At 31.4% G+C, this 26,061-nt stretch overlaps 8 protein-coding genes and 1 pseudogene across 9 annotated transcripts, besides 10 other annotated features; 5 read left to right on the forward strand and 4 right to left on the reverse strand.

The window, feature by feature from the left end:
• Positions 1-34: 34 nt before the first annotated feature.
• Positions 35-1,237, forward strand: TVAGG3_0331790 (DNA binding; the record flags this gene model as incomplete). The annotated part of the gene is made up of 1 exon (XM_001286607.2): positions 35-1,237. A coding segment is annotated over one exon (1,203 nt), but the record flags the coding sequence as incomplete, so codon positions are not given.
• A 5,869-nt stretch (positions 1,238-7,106) lies between these two features.
• On the reverse strand, positions 7,107-8,630 carry TVAGG3_0331800 (intramolecular oxidoreductase activity, transposing S-S bonds; the record flags this gene model as incomplete). Its single annotated transcript, XM_051230471.1, has 1 exon — positions 7,309-8,625. The coding sequence occupies one exon, from the start codon at positions 8,623-8,625 to the stop codon at positions 7,309-7,311; it is 1,317 nt and encodes a 438-aa protein (XP_051100201.1).
• An 899-nt stretch (positions 8,631-9,529) lies between these two features.
• On the reverse strand, positions 9,530-10,375 carry TVAGG3_0331810 (uncharacterized protein; the record flags this gene model as incomplete). Its single annotated transcript, XM_001293392.1, has 1 exon — positions 9,530-10,375. One exon carries the CDS (start codon positions 10,373-10,375, stop codon positions 9,530-9,532), a length of 846 nt encoding a protein of 281 aa, XP_001293393.1.
• Positions 10,376-10,675: 300 nt separating this feature from the next.
• Positions 10,676-10,712: a mobile genetic element.
• Positions 10,676-10,712: a terminal%2Cinverted (terminal inverted repeat of Banshee-A3 transposon ID:TVAGG3_0331820).
• A 1,177-nt stretch (positions 10,713-11,889) lies between these two features.
• Positions 11,890-11,927: a mobile genetic element.
• Positions 11,890-11,927: a terminal%2Cinverted (terminal inverted repeat of Banshee-A3 transposon ID:TVAGG3_0331830).
• Positions 11,928-11,951: 24 nt separating this feature from the next.
• Positions 11,952-11,973: a mobile genetic element.
• Positions 11,952-11,973: a terminal%2Cinverted (terminal inverted repeat of Kolobok-1_TV transposon ID:TVAGG3_0013400).
• Positions 11,974-14,791: 2,818 nt separating this feature from the next.
• Positions 14,792-16,423: a mobile genetic element.
• Positions 15,369-16,037, forward strand: TVAGG3_0331860 (uncharacterized protein; the record flags this gene model as incomplete). The annotated part of the gene is made up of 1 exon (XM_001296530.2): positions 15,369-16,037. A coding segment is annotated over one exon (669 nt), but the record flags the coding sequence as incomplete, so codon positions are not given.
• Positions 16,402-16,423: a terminal%2Cinverted (terminal inverted repeat of Kolobok-1_TV transposon ID:TVAGG3_0013400).
• An 809-nt stretch (positions 16,424-17,232) lies between these two features.
• On the reverse strand, positions 17,233-18,828 carry TVAGG3_0331870 (protein kinase protein; the record flags this gene model as incomplete). The annotated part of the gene is made up of 1 exon (XM_001284935.2): positions 17,344-18,138. The coding sequence occupies one exon, from the start codon at positions 18,136-18,138 to the stop codon at positions 17,344-17,346; it is 795 nt and encodes a 264-aa protein (XP_001284936.1).
• A 240-nt stretch (positions 18,829-19,068) lies between these two features.
• Positions 19,069-21,602, reverse strand: TVAGG3_0331880 (ATP binding; the record flags this gene model as incomplete). Its single annotated transcript, XM_001300505.1, has 1 exon — positions 19,727-21,538. One exon carries the CDS (start codon positions 21,536-21,538, stop codon positions 19,727-19,729), a length of 1,812 nt encoding a protein of 603 aa, XP_001300506.1.
• A 73-nt stretch (positions 21,603-21,675) lies between these two features.
• Positions 21,676-24,825: a mobile genetic element.
• TVAGG3_0331900 lies at positions 22,571-23,367 on the forward strand (annotated as a pseudogene). The gene has a single exon. A coding segment is annotated over exon 1 (797 nt).
• On the forward strand, positions 23,452-23,718 carry TVAGG3_0331910 (MULE transposase domain-containing protein; the record flags this gene model as incomplete). The annotated part of the gene is made up of 1 exon (XM_001298484.2): positions 23,452-23,718. A coding segment is annotated over one exon (267 nt), but the record flags the coding sequence as incomplete, so codon positions are not given.
• Positions 24,805-24,825: a terminal%2Cinverted (terminal inverted repeat of MuDR-5/MuDR-6/MuDR-7_TvMULE4 transposon ID:TVAGG3_0331890).
• A 339-nt stretch (positions 24,826-25,164) lies between these two features.
• On the forward strand, positions 25,165-25,695 carry TVAGG3_0331920 (uncharacterized protein; the record flags this gene model as incomplete). The annotated part of the gene is made up of 1 exon (XM_001298485.2): positions 25,165-25,695. A coding segment is annotated over one exon (531 nt), but the record flags the coding sequence as incomplete, so codon positions are not given.
• Positions 25,696-26,061: the final 366 nt, after the last annotated feature.

The following is a 26,061-nucleotide window of genomic DNA, read 5'->3' on the forward strand; positions in this document are numbered from 1 at the left end:
GCTGACTCCTGAGCTCATTGAGACTGCATTCAGTATGCACATCAAAGATCTTGAAGAAAATGAAAGCATCCAACCACGTATCTCTGACGAAGAGGCCTCAGACTTCATTGAACGGATTGACGAAGTGAAGGCTCAATTCACAGTAGGCGAGCTTCTTGGCCAAAACGCAGAAGAGGAAGACGCCCCTGATTTTGACCTCCTTCAAGAGTTCAGTGAGATCAATGAACGACGCCATAGGAGACAGGAAAATACCCAGATTGAAGAAATAGTTTCAGATGATGAAGACTGGGATGGAAGTGATGATGAAGAAGATCTTGAAGGATTCACTCCAGAAGAAGAAAGAGAAATCCTTGAATATGATCTAGATCCATCAGAAATTGAAAGCGCAGTAGAACCTGAACCAAATTATAATCCTCCTTCTCCAGCTGAAATGTTTTCGCCTCTTCCAATAGTTGATGTCCATTTTGAACCCACAGATCAATTGATACACTGCCTTGCATCAAGAAGCGGAGCATCTTTTATGGACTCTGTGGAATATGCTCCGCGATTTGATGTTTTGTTAACCAATCAGCTTCATTACTCAGAAATATTTAACGAGATCAGACGTCACAATCATTATGCCACAGAGAGGGTAAATTCACAAATCATCAGGCTCGATGATTCTCGAAGCGCCTTAAATGCCGCCATGCAATTGTTCTTGACTATCATTATCCTTGAAAATATTCGAATCGAAGAAGATAATGGTGCAAGAGCTTTAGAATTGTTTCAGGTTGGAGAAGAAGATTCCAAACAAGAAGATCTTCTCCATATCCTACAAATATTAGAACGTATGGGAAGATCTACTTCGATTTCACCAGGAAAAACATATAATATGCTTCATTTTGAACAACAAGGCGATCCACGACTCATTATTTCATCTTTTATGAACCCACATTTATGCGGGATTCAATTCATTGATGAGAATAATCAAGCTCAATGTGTTAACATGTTAAAACTTCCTGAAGATGGAAATTTCAAAGAATATTTCGAGAATAAGAAGATTACTCATGTGAATAGATACCTCTTCATTGCAAATGACCGCGAATCTCAAGAAGCTCAGCCAGATCAAATTGAACTGCTTCATGAACATTCACATATCATATTTATCAGATTTGCCATTGTTTCACTTACACTCGGAAGAGATGGTCATGCCTCTTTTAAATTTTATAAGAGACTTGATTTACAAGGCGAATATGTTGTGATCGATGAAAATTGGTGTTATGTGATCCCAAGAGGAGGAGCAATCGGATATCAATTTTTATCATTGTATGTCAGAGGTAAGGATGTTGAAATTGAAAATTAATTCATAATTTCTATTTATTTATATATTTTGTTTTTTATTTGTAAGCTGTAAATAATGATTTGTTATAAGAAGATGGTCTTTTTCACCAAGAAAAATTTTGTGTGTAAAAAATTTTTATCGTCTGACAAGTTTCTCTGTGAAATATGAAAATTTAATGTGTGATTACATTAGGAAAATATTTATAGAAATAAATATAAGAAATTAGAGAAAAAAATTTAAAAAGTAAAAAAATGAAGAAAATAACTGGAATACGAAGAATTTAGGGAGGATAGAGTGCATTATTGTTCTAAGCATGTCATTCCGGGAGACATTGCCTGTGCATGTCTCCCAGAATGGCATACTGTTCCGCATTCATAACTTGAATGCGGAACTTTGACCGACAAGAGTGCATTGTGCACTCTTGTTGGTCTGCATGTGTCATTCCGGGAGACATTGCCTGTGCATGTCTCCCAGAATGGCATACTGTTCCGCATTCATAACTTGAATGCGGAACTTTGACCGACAAGAGTGCATTGTGCACTCTTGTTGGTCTGCATGTGTCATTCCGGGAGACATTGCCTGTGCATGTCTCCCAGAATGGCATACTGTTCCGCATTCATAACTTGAATGCGGAACTTTGACCGACAAGAGTGCATTGTGCACTCTTGTTTGTCATCCACTATGATACTTAGAGAAAATACTTTACTTACATTATTTAAAATATTAATTTCCCTATTTAATATTTATTTATTATTTTTTGTGCTTTATATTCCCTATGGCATGTACTGAACTATTTTATAGACTCTACCGAGCTATCTCCACATATAAACATTTGACAATAACACATATATACTCTCTTCATATTCTAGTCTCATGACATATTATTGCAAAAGCTATATTTATACAGCATACCTCATAAAGTCTCATTTTAGCCATATCTAAGCGTTCAAAACCTATTTTCCACACGTAATCTGATTCTTCTGGCTCCGCTGATTCGATTTCTGCTGTCAGATCGTGAAAATATGAATCACATAAAGAGATAAACACAAGTTACCCACTGATATTTTCCGTTTAAATGTACAAAACAATCTTTGAAGTATTTCAATTTTTCCAAAAGTGTGTGAATTCAAAAAGTCACAATATATCTAGTTATTACCCAGTATTAATTTTTTAATTTAGTTTTTGAGATATTCATTTTATAATACGTATTATTCAGAAAATTAAATACATTTGTAAGGGAAAACGGAATTAATAACAAATATATGAATATCGTGGAAGAGTCAATTTGAAGAAAACATTATTATTTTGGATTTGTGTTTATCTCTTTATGTGATTCATATTTTCACGATCTGACAGCAGAAATCGAATCAGCGGAGCCAGAAGAATCAGATTACGTGTGGAAAATAGGTTTTGAACGCTTAGATAGGCTAAATGAGACTTTATGAGGTATGCTGTATAAATATAGCTTTTGCAATAATATGTCATGAGACTAGAATATGAAGAGAGTATATATGTGTTATTGTCAAATGTTTATATGTGGAGATAGCTCGGTAGAGTCTATAAAATAGTTCAGTACATGCCATAGGGAATATAAAGCACAAAAAATAATAAATAAATATTAAATAGGGAAATTAATATTTTAAATAATGTAAGTAAAGTATTTTCTCTAAGTATCATAGTGGATGACAAACAAGAGTGCACAATGCACTCTTGTCGGTCAAAGTTCCGCATTCAAGTTATGAATGCGGAACAGTATGCCATTCTGGGAGACATGCACAGGCAATGTCTCCCGGAATGACACATGCAGACCAACAAGAGTGCACAATGCACTCTTGTCGGTCAAAGTTCCGCATTCAAGTTATGAATGCGGAACAGTATGCCATTCTGGGAGACATGCACAGGCAATGTCTCCCGGAATGACACATGCAGACCAACAAGAGTGCACAATGCACTCTTGTCGGTCAAAGTTCCGCATTCAAGTTATGAATGCGGAACAGTATGCCATTCTGGGAGACATGCACAGGCAATGTCTCCCGGAATGACACATGCAGACCAACAAGAGTGCACAATGCACTCTTGTCGGTCAAAGTTCCGCATTCAAGTTATGAATGCGGAACAGTATGCCATTCTGGGAGACATGCACAGGCAATGTCTCCCGGAATGACACATGCAGACCAACAAGAGTGAACAATCCGCTTTCTCCTTTGAAATCCAACATTCTAATCACATCTACATTAATAAATTGTTATAAAATACTAATCAAAGATCCAATACAATTCTACTATCTTATACACATATTACCAATGTTAACACCTCTTATAACTTAAATTATTTCATAAAATTTGTTTTTATATCTTATTATTTTCTCATAATGCTTCTAATACATCTCTAATTTCTTACATTCAAACACCAATATCGTCATACTATCATAAGCACTTAATTTTTTCAAATTTTAGACTTAAATTTGAGCTACATTTTCATCATCATTTTTAGCCTTAAGCTTCTATAAGGTTATAATACATTATCGTAATATTCTAATATTTATGATTCTTACTACTCAATTCAATATAATCATATAAGTCACTCATAATCAGGAGCATAATTTAAAAATCTATAGCTCATATTTTGACAATTATATATATAGATGATGCATATTGCAATTCCGGTTTCAACACGATCAAATGTCAAACCATGATAAAATATATATCAATTTACAAAATATCGATTAACATTAGAATCCATATCTAATTCCATCAATGCACAAGTTGTAAATGCTTAATTCATCTTTGAGAAACGTGAATAGCACAATTTTATAAGATTATTTGTTGAATATATAAAATATAAGCCAAATCGAATCTGCTGTATATTACTTTAGTTTATAATTGAATGTTAAATGTGCTCAGATAAATATTTGAGTCAGATATCGCATTTTCAAATTTCAAATTTTATCTCATGAAGTTAGAATTCATTTGATCATACAACATCATATTAGTCAAACTAGAGTTCAATCGCGATTCCAAAATGGAACAATTGCTTGTTTTATCAAAATGTTAAAATATTAATCTAAAAAACTTAATATCTAACCAAACCATTCTAGAATTATTATATACAGGTATAGGCAATCTAAATGCACACGGAATTCGGAAAATTAAAAAGAATATTTATGAGATTATTAAATCTTATGCATTTCAATGAAGAGTCGATAATTATCATCTCTATAGGTTATATATCAACATATGAGTTTTTGGATTGACCACTACTATACTAATGTGATCAAATTAATCTGATTTCTTGAATTTTCATTTGAAGCATTCGCAGTAGTAGGAGTACCTTCATATATTAACATATTAAAAAATTGCGCCCAGATTCGCAGTTTAATCATGATTTTAAGATTGCATTAGATTTCGAAATGCAGAAAAAAATCACTTTAGATTCCCTTCAAACTCTAAGCATAAGCATGTCTCTATATGAGAAAACTATTTGAGCTATTCATTTGGCGGCCCAAAAACTCATGTTGCCTGAGCGCAGAAAATACCAATTTTTGGACCCTGGGTAGGGGGTCATGCATGTTTTCTAAATGTTGGAAAAGTAGGGTATATTTACTACAAATTGGAAACATTGCAAGCTCTTTTGAGCTTAACTTGACCCTTCAGAATGTCAATATTGCTATTTTATCATGAATTCATCTTCTGATTACTTTTTTTTATCAGAATTTTTCCATAAACATCATGATAAAATACACTCAAATAGACAACTTGCAAAAGAAATTGATGTCTGGGAAGAATTCTATGAAGATGTGTTCAAAGGTGAGAAGAAAAGATGCCAAAATTGTGAGAAAGAAACCGGATTATCACAATACTACTTAGAAGAATGTCTATTTTTGGATGACAAAGATAAAATAATTAAAATTGAAGCTTCTTCTTCCAAACTTCTCCATAATTCCTGTAGTTTCCACAAATGTTATTCAAAAGGAAATGGAGGTAGTATATCCATCAATAATCAAGAGTGCTCTGTAGTCCTGTTGCATGCTAAGTTCGGTCAACGATAGAAATTGAGTGGAAATTAATCGTCGAGGAAGTACGATTATGTAAAGTAAAAAAATGTTGTGGGATTTTTAATATTATATATTATTTTATAATAAAATTTTTTGAGTCATTTTAAGAAGCACATATAATTTTTTGAATTTAAAAATTAAAGTAGTGTCAAACGAATTTATCACTTAATTTAATACTCAGATTTCTTAAAATTAATGAAAAAAAGGTTTTCTGAGAACTTTTGAGAATGGTTTTCAAATTCCATTATTGAAAATATATAGGTATTGTATGAAATTCAAACTCTATATTTATTAAAATTCTAAATTTTAATAAAATAACTTTTCAGAGGAATATGATTTTGAATGGTTGATTAATAAGTATAAAAATGTCTACGATTTTAAGGAGGGAATTGTTCCTTATGAGGTATACATCATAACTATATACCTCATAAGGAACAATTCCCTCTTGATAGCTGGGAAACTTTCTCTGAATAACTTATCATTTGGAGAAAGTTTCCCAGCTATCTATTAGAAACTAAAGGCTGTGAGGCACTAATATATAATCAATGCCTCATAGCCTTTAGTTTCTTATTAAAAACGAGAAAACTTGTTCGAAATGATAAACAATTTCGAACAAGTTTTCTCGTTTTAAGGAGGGAATTGTTCCTTATGAGGTATACATCATAACTATATACCTCATAAGGAACAATTCCCTTTTGATATCCTGGATATTTTTGAATATATTTTTTGAATTAAAGTTCTCAAAAGTATTATCAAAAGTGATTTTTAAAAAATATCTCCAATTAATTAACTAATTAAAAGTATTATATTTTTAAAATTAAATAGTTTTTCAATTTTTTTGAAGGAATTGAGATACTTCCCACGACAATAAAATTGAGAGGTTTACATTATGACTGATCTTAGCATGCAACAGTCCAAAGAAGATTTTGTGCTATTGATTCTTTTTCAGATTCAATCAATAATAAGTATTGCTTGGGTTTATTTTCGTTTGTAAAAGTTGGAGAAAAATGCCTGAATTATATCTCTGAGAGTACTTTGTTAGGATGCGGAAGGCCAGGAACTCTGACAGTCGGATTAACTCATCAAGAAGATGGCAACATTTCTCTATCAAATACAAATTTTACTTTGTGTAAAGCATGTCTTGTAGCAACAAGTTATGGAATTAGTCGAACATCTCCATTTAAATTTGAGTACTCGACATACTTCAACAACATTACAGATAATGAATCAATAATAATATGTACATGGTCTGATTCTGCACTGGACCATTTGAATATCATAACATAATAATAACATTTGAGTATTATTAATAATAAAGTCCCAAATGATAATGTTCCTTTATTCACTAATGCAGATATAATAATAGTCAATAACTGCTATATTGACAATAGTATTCCTTTAATATGTTATGATACACTAGAAATCTCTAATCCAAAGGAATGCTTTACGAATGATTTAACATATCTATCCCTGAGTAGTTGTGAAGCGGAAAATTATATTATTGATGTTAACACAAGTGTCTCCATGTCGTATGGCATCCCTATTATAATAATATCAATAACAAATGTATATTGATTATTCAAAAAAATAAAAGAAATTTAAATATCAAATCATCATTCACAATTGTACCTGAGCGAGTCTATATCTACTGTATTGTATGTTCATAAATTTTCTTTTTCGATTCTGATTCAAAAAGAAATTTGTAAAATTATTTTGAATTAACCATAAAATATCAATTATTTATTGAGAATAACAATATATTTTTAAAGTTCCAAGTTTTCCTCCGCAAATTTCAATTTTCTTGGTACTTTGACATTTAATTTCGCTTCAGTAACAATTAATCTGAACAACTTCATTGCGTTGCTTTCATTTGGAAGGATCATACCTTTACCACGCTTCTTCAATATCAAAGTTGGCTTATCTTTTGGAACATCTAACGGATATCATTCTTTTCAGCATTAATATAATAGAACATAAATCTAGAGTATTTCTGTTGGTTGAATTCATAGGCAATGGCCTGTAATTCTTGAAGTAAATCTATTGAAGTTTTATCTGTTGCTGAAGGAGCAATGAGAGTTACAGAATCCTTAGGAGATCCATAAACAGCTCGGAAGTTTGATCCAACGAGCTTCTTAAGGTTAGGAAGATCATCTTCATCTTCTTCTGGGATTTCTTCGGACTTTACAGGGATAATTGGGAAGGAATTAATTACTTGGTCAAGAAGCTGGTCCAAGATTGCCGGAGTAATCTCTGTTCCTTCTGGAATAAATAATTTCTCACTTACATCTCCATTTTCTGTAAAGTTTGCTACAACCCAGATAGGTTCTTTGGTTCCTGCTGTGCCCATCTCGTTCAGGAGTTGCGTAAACTGGCGGTATGGTCCGTATGCGTATGTGAAATTATCTTTGAACTTGTCGTAGATCTGTCTCATGCCCCAGTGTACTTGTTTGAGGGAGTGCTTCTTGTTTACGTCGCAGAAACAGAAGACTGTCATTCGAGAATCGTGAATTACGTCACGGAAAAGGGTTCCTTCTGTAAGTCTGTATAATGGATAAGCGTTATCGCGGATGAACTTCTCAAGCTCATCTGTTTTGTCAATTTCGCTGATTGGATATTGAACAATTACATCATCGATTGATCTTCTGATTAAAATTGCATTTGTAAGCGAGGTATCTTGATCCTGCTGAAGGCCAAATTGATATGCTGCCTCTGTAGATGTTGAACGCACGAATGGAATAATATCAATGAATTTTTCAGCCAAATCTTGAAAAACTTCAATTACATCATCTGAAGTATCTTCATCACTTGTCAATATAGCAGCAATCGGGTTGTATTGAAGGAATTTGTATGCGCGATCTTGAGAATCGATTTCAACAACGAGTGGTTTGTTTGTAATTCTTGTTAAGTACTTTCTAAGGTCTGTTGAATTCCTTTCTCCTGTGTATTCCGTCATAAATTGGCCATTGCGGAATACGTAGAAAGAAGGGAAAAATTGAATATTGTAAAGATCAAGCGTATGTGGCGCGTTATTGCCATCAAGATAGAAAAAGTCGCATTTATTGCCAGAATGGAATGTTTCGGCAGCAGCACGAAAGTGTGGCATCAATCTTTCCACTTCTGTATTATTTTCATCAATTGCCATGACTAAAGCAAGTTTAGATTTGTTGATCTTGGTTTCAAAATTCTCGTCATTGAGTGTAGGCGGTAAATAAATCTCACTTCTAACTAAAGAGAATAAAATCGGAAGCATTTGTGTCACTTTTGTATTTGGTTGAATTCGTCACTTTTTGGAATTCTCTTCTTCAAAATAGCTTCGCACCATAAAAATATTACATTGTTATATTCAGTACATTATTTCAATCATTTCTGTCTAGATTTCGTTTTGAAAATGATCAATGACAAGTTTTTCATGCCTGTTAACTAAGGACTGCCCACACGAGTGAATTGTCCGCGACATCTCCATGGCTCTTGGTCTGATGTGATACTGCAAAGAACGCCAGGCAAACATTGATTAACAGCCGAAATTCTGTTTTACATGAAGGTTCCGCTTGGGTTCCTGTCTTTGGATATGTCGGAAGAGGAGATAACAAGGCAGCAAGAAAATCCTTCACATTGCAGTTTGTGATACAAGTGATAATGTCCGCCTAGTTGCATACATTGCAGCTCCATATATAATTTTATTGCATAATGCAATATGTGTTGATGCAAAACTCAAATACAACTTTTTTATACTAAATTGCTCAAATAAGATGAATTATAATAAAAAATCCTTTCCGTAAAGGTATTAAATTAGCAATATTTTTAATCAAAAACGTATGTGCAATCGTATCCAGCATCTAATATGCACGCTTAATTGTTTATCTCTGTATTTCAGACTAATTTTTGTTAGATTTGAGTATGCTTCTATATATATAGATATGGTGATATACATGCGGAATTTCAAGAAAATTTGATTCACAGCTTTTGAGAATTGATTTTTTGGCATATAATATACTTTCTGAATATGACTAAATGATTGTCTGCGTCTTCCATCAGAAGCGAATTCAATTTTAATTTCGAAATATCTCCGTGCTTATTGAAAGAGATATGATAATACATATAGTTGTCTTTCAGCAGATAATCACTTAGAGCTGTTTTAAAGGCCTTAGCTTTTTTTATTTTTTAAATTTAACGTTAAAAAGTGTCTGTACCCATGATATTTGCACCATGTGATTTAAGAGTAAAGAATGTTTCTTTACTATTACGTAATGCCGCATAATGAAGAGCAGTTTTTCCTTCATCATCTTTTTCATTAATATTTGCACTATTTGAAATAAGCAGTTCGGCTGTATCTTTACTATTAGTATTTGCTGCAAGATGAAGAGCGGTTCTTCCTTCTTCATCTTTTTCATTGATACTTGCACCATTTGAAATAAGCAGTTTGGCTGTATCTTTACTATTTTTACTTGCTGCATAATGAAGAGCGGTTCTTCCTTTTCCTTCTTTTTCATTGATATTTGAACCATTTGAAATAAGCAGTTCGGCTGTATCTTTACTATTTTTACCTGCTGCATAATGAAGAGCGGTTCTTCCTTTTCCTTCTTTTTCATTGATACTTGCACCATTTGAAATAAGCAGTTCTGTTGTATCTTTACTATTAATACTTGCTGCAAGATGAAGAGCGGTTCTTCCTTCTTCATCTTTTTCATTGATACTTGCACCATTTGAAATAAGCAGTTCTGTTGTATCTTTATTATTAATACTTGCTGCAAGATGAAGAGCGGTTCTTCCTTTTCCTTCTTTTTCATTGATACTTGCACCATTTGAAATAAGCAGTTCTGTTGTATCTTTATTATTAATACTTGCTGCAAGATGAAGAGCGGTTCTTCCTTCTTCATCTTTTTCATTGATACTTGCACCATTTGAAATAAGCAGTTCTGTTGTATCTTTATTATTAATACTTGCTGCAAGATGAAGAGCGGTTCTTCCTTTTCCTTCTTTTTCATTGATACTTGCACCATTTGAAATAAGCAGTTCTGTTGTATCTTTACTATTAATACTTGCTGCAAGATGAAGAGCAGTTACTTCATGTTTGTCTTTTTCATTGATACTTGCACCATTTGAAATAAGCAGTTCGGTTATTTCTTTACTATTATTAATTGCTGCATAGGGTTGTTAAAAATATCAAAAATTAGCGTTTTGAAGACACCATTGTGTCTTATAATTTTCCCTTCCTTATTGGCGTGTAGAAATAAATGCGCCAATAGATTGAAGAAGAAGAATTGTTTTTCTCTTAATGAACTTTAAACCTTTTGATATTGTAATAAACAGAAATTCATCAAAAGTGACAGCTCTCAATTTTTTGACATTTGTAAATTCTAAATTGAATGAGAAAAATGAAATAATACTAAGCATAATACAATATTCTAGATTTAATTATAATTAGGAAAAAGTTAGTTTTGAGAGTACTTTTCATAGGCATATAGAATGAAATCTTCTGAAAAATAATATCACATAAACTCATATTATTTTCTAATATATAACTATTTTATATAAAAATCAAATTCAATGATCTTAAAAGCGAAGGATAAACCTCAAAATTTACGAATATAATGAGTGGGAATATAATGCTTATCTATCATAAAACCATATGAAATATCAATTTTTGCTTTACGCCTAATTTTTGACGACAATTAGCAAAAAATGTTAAATGTTAACACTCAGTCCATTTGAATATGAAAAATAAAATTGACTTTGATTAAATGTTTTTATTTATCATGCAATTCTTCTTGCGACCAAAGATTTGAATAAAAGTTCAAAAAATAAGATAGCTTAAAAATAATATACGGTAGTGTTTACTAATAGATGAATAGTATATAAATTCTATTAAAATGGATTTGATCCAAAAAAATATAAAACCAAAAATAATTGTTATAATTTAAATGAAGAAGTAATTTAAAACGATTTTATTTATGATCAAATTTTATATATTTTTTTGGATCAAATCCATTTTAATAGAATTTATATACTATTCATCTATTAGTAAACACTACCGTATATTATTTTTTAAGCTATCTTATTTTTTGAACTTTTATTCAAATCTTTGGTCGCAAGAAGAATTGCATGATAAATAAAAACATTTAATCAAAGTCAATTTTATTTTTCATATTCAAATGGACTGAGTGTTAACATTTAACATTTTTTGCTAATTGTCGTCAAAAATTAGGCGTAAAGCAAAAATTGATATTTCATATGGTTTTATGATAGATAAGCATTATATTCCCACTCATTATATTCGTAAATTTTGAGGTTTATCCTTCGCTTTTAAGATCATTGAATTTGATTTTTATATAAAATAGTTATATATTAGAAAATAATATGAGTTTATGTGATATTATTTTTCAGAAGATTTTGTGTTCTTCTTCAAAATTTTATTTTTTTATTAAAAAGAATCTTTACAAAATATACATTTACTTTAATTAATATTTAAAAACGTGCTCTATCAAAAGTTCCAAAAATTCAATATTTTAGCTTTTCTGAGGTGTCACTTTTGATGAATTTCTGTTTACAACAATATAAGAATATTAAAAACATTAAGGGTATAGTCCACTAAAAATTTTTAAGTTTTGACAATGAAAATAAGCTCTGTGACCATGTAAATATATATCTATGCAAAACGAGAGGTTATGCCATAATTTTTTTTAGTTATCAAATTTTCCTTTTTTTGAGAGAAGTCTCTCAATAATTTGAGAAGAATCTTTGATATAAAGAGATACACATTTGTAGAACGAAGTAAGTGTTTTCCAAACATTTTATATGTTCATCCTGTATAACAATATAAAGCTGCATAGTGCCATCTTGTGCGTTTGCTATTTTATGTACTTTTCATTGAGATAATCCCTCTTCTCGGGTGATTTTAACAGTCAACTCAATTTTAAAATAAAGATTTCATCAAAATGATTTCGAAATTCGGATATTGATTATATAAATAGCACTGTTAACATATTTTGGATGAGTAAAAAATACCTTGTTTTGTATGCATTTAGTACACCTTTATTTTTGATTAAAACTATAAAATTTTTATTCCTTATATAATAAATAGTATATGTTACATAAACATGAAATTCAATAGCATTCAATTTTGGATTTTTTAGATTTGGTAAATTTTAGAAGAAATAAAATCAGCAATCAAAATAAAGAAACTTTTTTTGCATCTTCTATGATTACCTTTTGGTACTAAATTTTGCATTAATAAGTAAATTATCTGTATTATTCTGTGAGCACAAGCCCTCAGTTATGCTGGTAGTGAATGAGGAATCGTCATTTTGCGAAGAGAACGCGATTATTAAGGTAATTTTGAGAATTGTCTTGAATTATTTAAAATTAAAGTTAATTGAATAGGTAGGATAACTAGCCTTTGCTAAATTTGTATAATTTGACCTTATTCTAGTTGGATCTGAGAATATTTTGCTGAAATAATAAATTATATCGCCGATTTATGAAAATTTCTCTGATGGGACCGACTCGCTGAAATGTATTAGTGTTAATGGTAACTTGTCTGAATTTTCAAATTTTTTTCGAAATCCAAAAAATCACAAACAAAAGCATCAAAATTAGATTTGCATTTAAGGTTTTCATTTTTTATTGGAAAATAGAGATGCGAGTTTCCGAATTTTTGTAGCCCTGGGATGTCATAACCGCTGCGGTTTTGTAAAATTTGGGATAAATTTTGACAATCCATTTTTTGTGGGATGTACGTTTATATCAATTTGCTCGGCGTTTGCCGAGCTATTGTACAATCCTACTCGAATTCATTACGCAGCCCTGGTCACTCAAAGGCCAGGGCATACAATTACAAAATAGTAGAGTGAGACTCTTCTAATTTCTTCCAATCACAAGGAAGATCTTAGAAGAGCCTCACTCTGCTCGAACACATTACGCAGCCCTGGTCACTCAAAGGCCAGGGCATACAATTACAAAATAGTAGAGTGAGACTCTTCTAATTTCTTCCAATCACAAGGAAGATCTTAGAAGAGCCTCACTCTACTCGAACACATTACGCAGCCCTGGTCACTCAAAGGCCAGGGCATACAATTACAAAATAGTAGAGTGAGACTCTTCTAATTTCTTCCAATCACAAGGAAGATCTTAGAAGAGCCTCACTCTGCTCGAACACATTACGCAGCTCCTGCTCAACAATGAGCAGGTCTTACCACTTTGAGAGGCTTTCGCTCGAGTTCTGATGCAGATCCCAACGCGAGCGAGAGTCTCTCAAGCAAGCTTCTAATTCGTAGCTAGAGTTTCACTCTTATGAACTGGCAGCCAATTTGAGAGACTTTCGCTCGAGATCTAATGAAAATCAGAACTCGGCCAAAAATTGCCCAAACAGGCTTGTAATTCGTAGCTATAGTATTGATCGTATGGATATGTTGCCAATATGAGAGACTTTCGCTCGATGTCTGATATTGCATCAGACATCGAGCGAAAGTCACTCAAACAGCTTAGACATGTCTATTTTGACGGCATTAAATGATTTCATAGGAAATGTCTCAGTTGTTAATTAAGTTCACGTGAGCTTTTATGAATGAAAATAAGTAAAAAAAAAGAATTTTCTCAAAAAAAATTGTGTACGCATTGAAATTTTTATCTATAAATTTAGATATGTCATCAATAATATAATATAATTTTAAATTCGTGGAGTACACTTGGGATAATTGAATATGGGCTACCCCATCCCAACCTCTCAAACTTCCTCTGAATTTGGACAAGGTATCCCAATCCCAAGACCTATCTGAATAAAATGAAATAAGTATATTATATATATTATTTATTTGCTAATAATGAGCATAAATCGCTAAAATTATGAAGAAATTAAAAATTAAAAATTAAAATTAGAAAAAAATGTTGATTTAATGAGAGAATATTGTATAAAAATAGAATTATTAGCTAAAATACGTATTAATTTTATGATATTTCAATCACATTAACGAAAATCGCCCATTTTTAATTCAAATGGGCGGGAAAAAAAATAAAATTCCAAAAAAAATTGAATTGGGGAAACGATAGGGGACGGGATATGAGAAACCCCATATGTTTGGGAATTTTTCGCATCACTATTGGAAAATAAAAATATTTTTTCCCCAATAAAGTTTGTTTTTACTTTTGAGAGGAATAGAAACGTTATTTTGGAATTTTGAAAAGACAGAAATGTTCCATTTTTAATGTAGATTCTAAAATGGGGTCAAATTTTTGATTGAACCGTTATCCATTGAAAAACCTCGATTTTCAAATGTTATTCCAAAATATTCATCTAATGATATAGTATATATTTATTAATTATTACTTTTTATTCAATTTTCACTTTTGGCGGGATTTCATTTTTTTGTTGTTGTATGGGCCATATTGTTCACCCAAAACGGAAAACAAAGGCAATGCATAACATTTTACTCCACGAACGTCGTCGACTCTCAGCGCGACAGATGCTTGGTGCTTGCATAATGACCGGAATGCCATATACAAAAGGTGCTCGCTTTCTTTCTCTTTGTGGAACTAAGCCCCCTGTGAAGAGTGGTGTCATGAGACAACAGAGATTTTGTGACGATAAGATTAGAAGACTTAAAAGTATTTCCCTAATGCTGTCGAGAAAGTCCTTCAGTGGTTACTTATCCATTGATGCAAGATGGACGCACAGGCGAAACTCGCCAAGTTGTACAGTAACTGCGCTCGATGCTGTCACAAAAAGAGTTCTTGCATGCGTGAACATCAACCATATTGGTGGAAACACAGCATGCTCAGTATTCCGGAGCTTCCAACAATATGGAAAGTGCTGGAACTCGAATCATCTTGAAGCAATTAAAGAAATACAATATCTTGAAAGATGTTAAAGAGATTATTAAAGACCGAGATAACAAAAGTGTCTCTGTCTTTAAAGAATTTGGCGTCTCTCATCTTGAAAGATTCGATCCAGGTCATGTATCAAAAAATATCTCAAAAGATTTTACAAAGTTCTCAGCTTCTCATAAGACAGTTGAAGTTTTCAACGACAAGACTCAGAAGATTGAAAAAATAGAGAGACCTTTCTGGGGTCTGAATGCAAGCCTAAGTATGTGGCTTTGGTCATGTTTTGCCGAAGAAAATATTGACAAACGTACGAAAATGTGGGAGAATTGTGTCTACCATTACGTAGGCAATCATTCTTTTTGCGAACCGCACAATTACAAATGCTTTGAATGGCAAAAAGGTGTCAATTCGATCCAACTTCAATTCATGCTCTATGACTGGGTTCACATATGGACACCCATAGTTTCCAAAGTTTCTTCCATTGGATCTACCTGCATGAATGAAGCGTTTAACTCCAAAATTGCATGCTATTTGGACAAATCAAGAGCCTGGAAGAACATTAACATTAGAGTTAACGTTGCAATCTTAGAATGGAATGATCCAGAGCATTTTCTCGGAGATATACAAAAAGCATTACATCTTCCCCCACTTCCAGAAGATTGTGTCAAATCATTTGAAGAGAATTGTTACTCCAAAATGATATTGAAACAAAAAACTGTTACAAAAGGTTCTAAAAAACAGAACAAATACAAAAAATCCATTCAGAGTGTACCAGGAGGAGATTATCAAGTTTTCAAGTCCGAATGGGAATCAGAAGACGAAGACATTGATGACTTTGATTAACGAAAATTACATTTTATTTATTGTTTTTGTTTTTAATTAAATTATTATTATGCTCATTTTCTTATTTTGATTTTTTCTCATTATGATATAAATAATTTATTAATGCATTTATCCAATAATTATGCTATGATATTTTTATGCCTTATTTCATTTCTCTTATATTTGATAATCTGGTAAAATATAGTTCAGACTATAATCATTTTAGATTATTGATATATTTATATAGGTTAGAATAAAATTAGTTTCATTTTCTACTTTTATTTTGAATTAATAATTTATAATATCAAATATTATGGCGTAACCTCTCCTTTAAAATATAGATATATATAGGCCTATAGAGTTTATTGGCACTCTCAAAACTCTAGAATTTTGAGTTTACTATACCCTTAATATAATTTCGATTTCGGAAATTAAATTTCCAAATTTTTTGTCGATTTCGGAAATAACAGGATCCCGCATCCAACACGCAACAACAAAACACAAAACACACTTTTTGGTTCTTTCATCGTTTTAATCGTAATTTATGTAATACATAATTTGGATAAATTTTACAAAAATAGAACCTATATTATATTCTTTTCAAAGATTCTTGCAAATCATCAAAAATAATTGTATTTTAAAAAACGATCAAATTATCCTTTCATTATTTTAAACTTAAATCAGTTTTTATGATTGACTAAAGCAATCATATTTATTCATCATTAAATAAACAAAAAAATAATATTTGAGAGTTATTTCAAAAAAACACATTGAATTTATTAATTTGTCTCAATTTCAGTATTATAAATTTTTATAATTTCAATATTTTGAAATACACTTTTTAATATTTCAATATTTATGATATTTCAATGTATTAAGTGGTCTCAAATTGAGCTTCTCAAATATAAGTTGGCCTATTCAAATAATAAAATTAAATAATATTTAAAATAATAAATAAAAGTGATTGAGGTCATAGCAAAACGGCTGTTTCAGTCATTAATTCTTAAAAATAAAAAGGGTAAAAACTAAATAAAATGGGTAAAATTCAATAGTGTCTGTGTTATCGTTCAATTTGAAGGTGTCTTTTGAAACCGCAAGACACATTGAATTTTTGAATAGTGTATTATGGTTTGACAGACACCAATGAAAAAAATAAAATGATATTTATTTTAAATATCTAAGATCCTTATATAAAATATAAATATTTTATCGTTTTATTTTCTTGTTTTAGAAATGTTTTTTATTGAAAAATCAATAAAACTAACTCCAAAATAAAATTTTTGATTTAAAGACACTATGATGACACCAGGCAAATCTTCCAAGACACCTATCGTCGGGAATTTGACCTTATTGCTGCATAATGAAGAACAGTTCTTCCTTCATCATCTTTTTCATTGAAATTTGCACCACGTGAGATTAGGAGTTTTGTTGTTTCTTTACTATCATAATATACTGCAAGATGAAGAGCAGTTTTTCCTTTCTCAGCTTTTTCATTGATATTTGCACCATGAGATATAAGAATTTTGGCTGTTTCTTGACTATTTTTAATTGCTGCATAATGAAGAGCAGTTCTTCCTTCATCATCTTTTTCATTGATATTTGCACCATGAGATATAAGAATTTTGGCTGTTTCTTGACTATTATTAATTGCTGCATAATGAAGAGCAGTTTTTCCTTTCTCAGCTTTTTCATTGATATTTGCACCATGAGATATAAGAAATTTGGCTGTTTCTTGACTATTATTAATTGCTGCATAATGAAGAGCAGTTATTCCTTCCTCAGCTTTTTTCTCGATAGTTTCACTATGTAAGTTATTATTATTATTAGCTTCAAAAACAAAAAGAGCTGTTCTTACATTTATGTTTGCACCATTTGAGAGGAAAATTTCCCACAGGAATGGAATATTAAACATCGTTGAAAAAGCAAAACATTCGTTAATATCATTAGTTTGAACATAATAAACAAAAAATGATTCAAGATTATTATATTTTCCACAACAATATAAATTAATATGTAAATTGTGCTCGTGCATCAAGAATGAAACCAAATTAATGTTATGTGAAATAATAGCATATTCCATGCATTTATCATCTGGTTTTTTATTTTTTAAACATTCACTCATGATCTCTATGCTTCTTCCTAAAAATGAAAATTGAAGACAAGTTTGAGTTATTTCTTTGTCAAATTCTGTTCTTAAAAACTTGAAACAATCAACTGCCCCATGGTAACAGCATAATTCAAGTAACGAATATCCATTTACATCAAATGGATATAAATCACTAACAAGTGTTTGATATTCATCAAAATCATCTCTTACCGTAAATGAGATAAATGTTTCTAAGTCATTATTCATAATTGCTCTGTAAATTGTATTTTTTGTATGAATATCGAGATTTTCTGATTTAATTGTTTCGAAATCATCAGATTTGCCTAATTTAATCCCATATTCTTCATAAAACAGGTAGTCCGAAATTAGTCTAGCATTGTCGACCTTCTTGACATTATATTTATCAGATATAAGTTTGGCAAGAGATAAGTATGACTTTGTATAGCGATTATTATACGGAATGATATTCAAAATATCTACAAGTATTTTTTTGGGAGGATATTTCTTTAAATCAATCAATTCTGTGATCATTTTGTAAATCTTGTCCAATTCTTCTTCGTTTTCCGTTTTCAACTGATACAATGCAATGAATAAATCTATGTAGTGTTTGTAGTCATTTCGCAATTCACTGTAATCAATTAGGTAAATATCTTGCTCAGACATTAGAAAATTTAAAAAATAAAAACTCCATCAGACATGGAAAAAATTTTATGGACCCACTCAGAAAAATTGAGAGGCAAAATGAGATTCATCGTTTTATACTCATCTGATTGATATTATTCAATTATATCCGGTATATTCATATTTTTATATGGCACTTTGGCTCACTATTATTTCAAATTAAGTAAAATTACTGAAATCTCCGATGGAAAATTCTATAAAAAGCTAATAAATAGGCATGCATCCGCAATTTTATGTATTTTCCAATGCGTATAATTGTGGTGAACGAGACTGAGATTTAACTAACAATCGTGTATTGAAAAAGTTTGATATATTAATAATTAAACATATATTATGTTACCACATCCCGTTTATAGATAAAGCTTTATATCTATCTAAGATCAATGAACAGCTTCCAACTAAGTGTACGTGTTGAAGATATAAATTGGAGTTTAAGAAGGCCATGCTTGCTTTTCTGGAATGTTGATCACTAATTCTCTGGTCAAATATGTATTAAGATTAGTATATTTGTAAATGAATTCAATATCTCTAACAAAATTAAAATGGGACTAAAAAGAATACGTTTTAAGTACTAAAAAGTCTATTTATAAACAATATTATAAGAATAAGTATTAGCAAATTCCCGTACAAACAAAAATTTGTAAAAAAAAATTGAAAAATTTGGAAAATAGAATTACAATTCATATTTGACGTCACCAGTAATGTGAATACGGTCATCTGGAGTTGGATTCTTGATCTTTGTTGCCTCTTTATAAAGCTCGGCCACATTATCTACTAATTTTTGTAATTCGTACCATTTCAAAGCAGGATCATCCATTGGACCGAGTCTTTTCTGTATGTCCTGTTTTTCTTTCAGCCATATTTTTGTTTCTGCCATCATTCTTAGGACATTTCGGATATCAGCTCTCATTACGTGTTTCATTCATTTGTTTTGAGGGATATTACGTATACCTTGTTCAATTGATTCAAATACTTGATTCATATAATCAATTGTCGAATTAACTTTTGTAAAATACTGAATTCTTGACATAACAGCTCCAACAGCGTCCAAAAGTAAATTTTTACGCTGTCGTAAAGTATCCAACATGAAACTCTTTTGTTTCAAGAACCATCTGTCAGTTGTATTGACAGCAACAATGATTCTTTTTAATTCTTCCTGGGAACAGACCAAATTGATGTATTCCAACTGTCGTGTCATTGATTTTAGGTCTAATATGATGCCTTCAAGGCTATTCGCTTCTTCAGAAATCATTCTTTGGTCAAATTCGTATTTATCTAAAAGTTTCAACTGTTCAATGAACTTTATCTCCCAAATATCATATACTCTCTTCGAGTTCTGCTTGATTCTGTACAATCCATCCTTAGTTTGCTTGAAAATTGTTGTATTATGCACAGTTCCCCACGCAGCGACGCCGGAAGAGCCTGCAGGGTATCTGGGGCCAACTTCCATTAGATATGTTTGTGTCCCTGTCACGTTTGGAGTTGTTCGTCTTTGTAATGCGTCGTAATACTGGAAATTGTAGAGTTGGTATGGATTGTAATGGATTGTGTTGATGGTCTTGAACTCAGAGCTTTGTACGGCACCGTATAATGCTGCTCCATATGATATTGACTCTTCAGGATTCATTGAAACACTTAATTCTTTTTGTTTGAGGGCTTTCTTGATTACTTCTTGGATACAAAGCACGCGCGATGATCCTCCTATTAATTGGACTCTATCTACATGAGGAACATTCGAAAGAAGTGAATATAATTCTTCAAGAATATTTTTTACAGAATTTTCAAATTCTGATCGAGAAATGTTGTAGTAGAATGTCTCAGAACCATCAACTTGACCGACTGCATTGACATTTGTTGTCAATCTGTGCTTAATTCGGTTTGCTTCTGCTATTAACAGTTGTTTGTCTGTTTTGGTTGGTGGATATGATATCTTACTCTTCATTAGTTTGTATATTGCAATATCTAGTAGTCTTCCACCTATATTTTGCGAATAATTATAAAAAATTTCGCTAATTGTAATATTACGCTTTCCTGAAAACTGGGATACAGTCACTTGTGTATTTAGATCACCAATATCGACAAATGCAACTGTTAATGGCTTTTCTAGTTTGGAAAATTTTTTATCATGAGTAAAAGCGAAATCATAGCCTAAGGCTGTACTCGAATCAATAATTCTTGAAGTATAATTAGCAAGTTTGGCTGCTATTCTAACTGATTTTCTTTCTTGTTGCATCATAAATTTTGGAACAGCGATATAAGCTGTTTTTGCGACCAATGGTGGTTCGAGGGCTCTGGCTGTTGAGTTGATGATGTTAAATGTTCTGTAAAGTAAGTATTCTGGATAAATTCCATTAGTTGTAAATCTAAAATTTGAAGTTGGAACAAATTCTGATTCAATCTTTCGTTGTTTTGCGATGTCTTTCATTTCGTCTGTCAATATTTTGCCTACGAAATCATTATAATATCGAGTTGTATGTTGAGGAAATTTTTTCTCCATTTGTTGATTATCGAAATAATATGCATTGTTTCCGAAGTTGTAAGCATCAATGAGCTTTATAGGACCTTTCTCATTAGGAACCACTGTAAATGTCGATCTGAAATATCGATTTGAGCTGTTATCAAGCAAAATTGACATCTGAGTAGGAGATCTTAATGCAGCTACTCGAATCTTTTCACTTCCAAGGTCCATCCCTAAAACGACAGAAAGTGAGAACGCTAAAAGGCAAAAAATCATTTTTTCAAAACTGGCAAACGATAATTTTTAATTCAATTTTTCAAAAGATGTGGGTGAAATAAAGTTTGTGATTGTTATGTTTATTACAAAAATTTACTAAAATAATTTTGATAAGTGTAAGGCATCTAAATTTTTTCGGGTCGGCGATAAATTTGCCCAGCCAGTCAAGTATTCAATTTTTTTTTTGCTTTTTTTTTAAAGCTTCTTAACTTAAATCATGGAATGTCTCAAAGACAAAAGTAGCATACAGCATGCAAAGCTAAAGAAAGATAATCATAATTAATACCTTAATTTTTAATATTACGCATTTTTAGGTGCAAAATTTAAAAACATTCTAATACAATAGAGCAGTTTCCAAAAGTAGCATACAGCATGTAAAGCTAAAGAAAGATAATCATAATTAATACCTTAATTTTTAATATTACGCATTTTTAGGTGCAAAATTTAAAAACATTCTAATACAATAGAGCAGTTTCCAAAAGTAGCATACAGCATGCAAAGCTAAAGAAATATAATCATAATTAATACCTTAATTTTTAATATTACGCATTTTTAGGTGCAAAATTTAAAAACATTCTAATACAATAGAGCAGTTTCCAAAAGTAGCATACAGCATGTAAAGCTAAAGAAATATAATCATAATTAATACCTTTAAAGTTTAAAATCTTGATTTTTTTAAAATCAAATATTTATAACTTTAATACATACAGCTTAAACCTTATACTTGTTTTCTCTTGTGAGAAAGCAATCTTACAAAGCTAACAATCCTAAAAAATAAAGAATTAAAATTTAATAATTTAATCTAACAAAATTTCTCTCTTTATCCTTTTGCACTCTTTATATGCAACTCAAATCCATCATATAATATTCCTATAATACTCTTGCCTCAAACAATGACGGACAAACTGCTATTTTCATTTAATTACAGACCAAATATATTCAAATTTCTGAATTTTTAATTTTCATTTCAATTTCAAATGGAATTAGAAGAAGAAACTATCTTTACTGTTATGGATCTTTGTAAATGTGGAGTTAAACAAGAAATACAAGCACAGTATGGATATGGTGAACGTGTCAGGAAAGAAAGATCTCAGATTTCATTCCACTGCAAATATCCAAAATGTCCTGCACATTTTAATGTTGCAATCTTGGATCAAAATAAATACAAACTAATCAAAATAGTTGAAGAACATGATCATTCCGCCCCAAATGACAAAAGTCAATATTCGTCTGTCTTTTATCGCAAATATTTAGAACATTACTTCCAAACAGATGACAATCAAAGAGCGATAGCACAGCTAAATGCATTCAAAGATCTTGAAATTCCTCTTACAGGTCCGTCCATTCCAGAGATGTACGCTCAAAAACCACGTGCAATCAAACGATTTGCAGAGAGAATACATGCTCTTCAAACTAGATATTCTCCTGACGATGTTGTGTCATTGCAAATCTTTGTTCAGACAGTACAAGAAGAATCTCCAGATGATCTCATTGCATTTGAAGTCTCAGACAATAATATGTGTTTCTATTACGCGCCTTTTGAAGGCAAAGCTTATGCGCATAGTATCAAGACATTTCATATAGACAGCACCTATAAATTGTTGCGATCAAACATTCCATTGTATGCATTTACTGGCAAAATCAAAGATTTTCACATTTTCCCTTTTTTATATTTCTTTTGTCAACCAGACACTTATCAAAACATTCAAGTTTGCGTGTGCGCCTATCTCAGATGGGTAACAATTGAGCCAGAATACATTAGCATGGACTGTGCTCCACAGATAGCTCAAGCAATAGAAGAAAGCATTCCACAAGCTCAAATACTTTGGTGCGGAGTACATGTTCTTCGTGCAATTCTTCGCAAATCAAATAAGTTTTCTTCTCAAGAAAAATTTGAACAATTCTATAATTTGATGAAGGATTTAGTCTTCAAATTAGATGCAGAACATGAGGAAGAAGCAAATGCTGCCTATGATCAAGTTCTGGAGTTGCTCGACACAGATCCAACAGCATCTCAATACTTTAACAGACAATGGCGTTACAACATATCAAGATGGATTGCTCGTGACAGGCGTGAAGGCGACGCAACTAACAATATTGCCGAAGCTCATTTTAGAACACTCAAACATGACTATTTTCCTGATCGAAAAAATCTCAGAATTGATGATGTTATTATAGAAATTTATACAAAAGTGATACCATCTTTCGTTATCAAACTCAAAATTGATCAAAATCCAGCAGATGACCGTGTCATTAGGATCATGGAAAAAGCAACTAACGCAGAAATTGATGTAAAAAGACAAAGAAAAATCGAGAGTATTTCAATGCTCAATAGATTGCTCAATGCTGTTAGTGATGACTCAATAGATCCCACTAAAATATATCCTACCTTGAAAGTATTATTACAAAGAACTCATTTTATTTAATTTTGATTTTAATTTTAGATTAAATGATTAAATTTTAATTCTTTATTTTTTAGGATTGTTAGCTTTGTAAGATTGCTTTCGCACAAGAGAAAACAAGTATAAGGTTTAAGCTGTATGTATTAAAGTTATAAATATTTGATTTAAAAAAAATCAAGATTTTAAACTTTAAAGGTATTAATTATGATTATTTTTCTTTAGCTTTGCATGCTGTATGCTACTTTTGGAAACTGCTCTATTGTATTAGAATGTTTTTAAATTTTGCACCTAAAAATGCGTAATATTAAAAATTAAGGTATTAATTATGATTATTTTTCTTTAGCTTTACATGCTGTATGCTACTTTTGGAAACTGCTCTATTGTATTAGAATGTTTTTAAATTTTGCACCTAAAAATGCGTAATATTAAAAATTAAGGTATTAATTATGATTATCTTTCTTTAGCTTTGCATGCTGTATGCTACTTTTGTCTTTGAGACATTCCATGATTTAAGTTAAGAAGCTTTAAAAAAAAAGCAAAAAAATGTAATAAAATAAAAAAAAATTTAGTATCGATAATCTGAAATATGTTGTTTACTTAAGCCGCGAGCGAAGCGAGCGGCTTAGTTTCGTAGTTTCGTAAAATCTTTTTTAGAATCTGTTCTTTTCGTCAGCCGCGAGCGAAGCGAGTGGCTTTTTATTTTTTAAAATTTTTTTTCTTTCTTACTTTTTTCCCTTACTTACAAATTTGATAGTAACTTACCAAATCTCTCTATCATATAATAATAAATTAATCCATTTTTTGTTTCAAATCTGACACTTTACATTTCTGACATGTAAACTAGTCACTTTTCACTTCACCTCACTGGGCAAGTTTGTGCCCCCCCTCGTTTAGTTCAGTAATTAATAATAAAAATTGTGAAAATAGTGACTATTTAACTAAAAATATATTAAATGATGTAATAATGAGATATACATATATTTTTACGAATTATAATTAGAAATTATTCTGGTCTGGGAATCCCAACCCAAAATCATTGAAAATTTGAATATATGGGATGGGCTACCCATCCCAAAACTATATTGAATTTTTTGAATTGATAATAAATGTATCTATATCTAAGGTATATTAGAGAATTTTTAAAAATTATGCATTAAAAAATTGAATTTATTCAAAACAAATTGAGAATAAAAATGCTTAAGTAATCACTTCATTATTTCAACAATGATTGATGCAGTACTGACGTACTATAAAGACATTGAGGTCGGTACTAAGCATCAGTATCTTAGATATAAAAAACCAGGCGACAAGTACGGAAAATATTATGTTAAATGCAATGAACTAGTAAAGCGTCCTGACGGAACTATATGCCACTGTGCAATGGAAGAAATGCGTGAGGATCATTTCAAAAAATGGATCCAAAACAAACGGCACATATGCACACCAGGAGAAGTAGCATCACAACAAACAATCGATCAATACTATCAAAACGTCCCAGCAACAGGGCTTACACCTATATCGTTAGGGGATATCTATGAACAGCTTGCTACATTTACTGGAAGATTTAACTTGGCTCTGAATACCTTCTCAAGCCCAGAGTTTACAAAGCTAGTTAAAACCATTATAATGTATACTGCAGACTCGATGATATTGAAGTTCCCACAGTTACACAATGTTAACATCAATGTTGATAAACTAGCTTCTCAAATATACCAGCCTATTTCAACTGACAAACTAAGGCAAACAATGATACAAATTGCAAATTCAATCCATGTTGCAAAAGTTGATGAGTTTGCTAAGCTTGCCTGTACCTGTGTTGCCATTGATGAGGGGAAGACTCAGCAGTTTCACAATCTGGACTTCTCCCTCACAAATCCTCTGCAAAGCAAGCGGCCCTATCCTGTTGAGTCAATCCAAATGAATGGTGGAACATCTGAAGATTATATCCACTCGCTTACTCAAGGATTTAACAGAATCTTCATTAGAGATGTTAAGATCAGCAGTGTAGTTTGCGATGGCAATAAAGCGCAATTGAAATGTTTTCAGAAAGGATGGAATCAATCGTTCTACAACTCAAATGACCCAAGGTTATTCAAAATCTTGTTTATCCCGTGTTTATGC

Source organism: Trichomonas vaginalis, chromosome V, assembly GCF_026262505.1.
Source record: "Trichomonas vaginalis G3 chromosome V, whole genome shotgun sequence".
Lineage (NCBI taxonomy): Eukaryota > Parabasalia > Trichomonadida > Trichomonadidae > Trichomonas > Trichomonas vaginalis.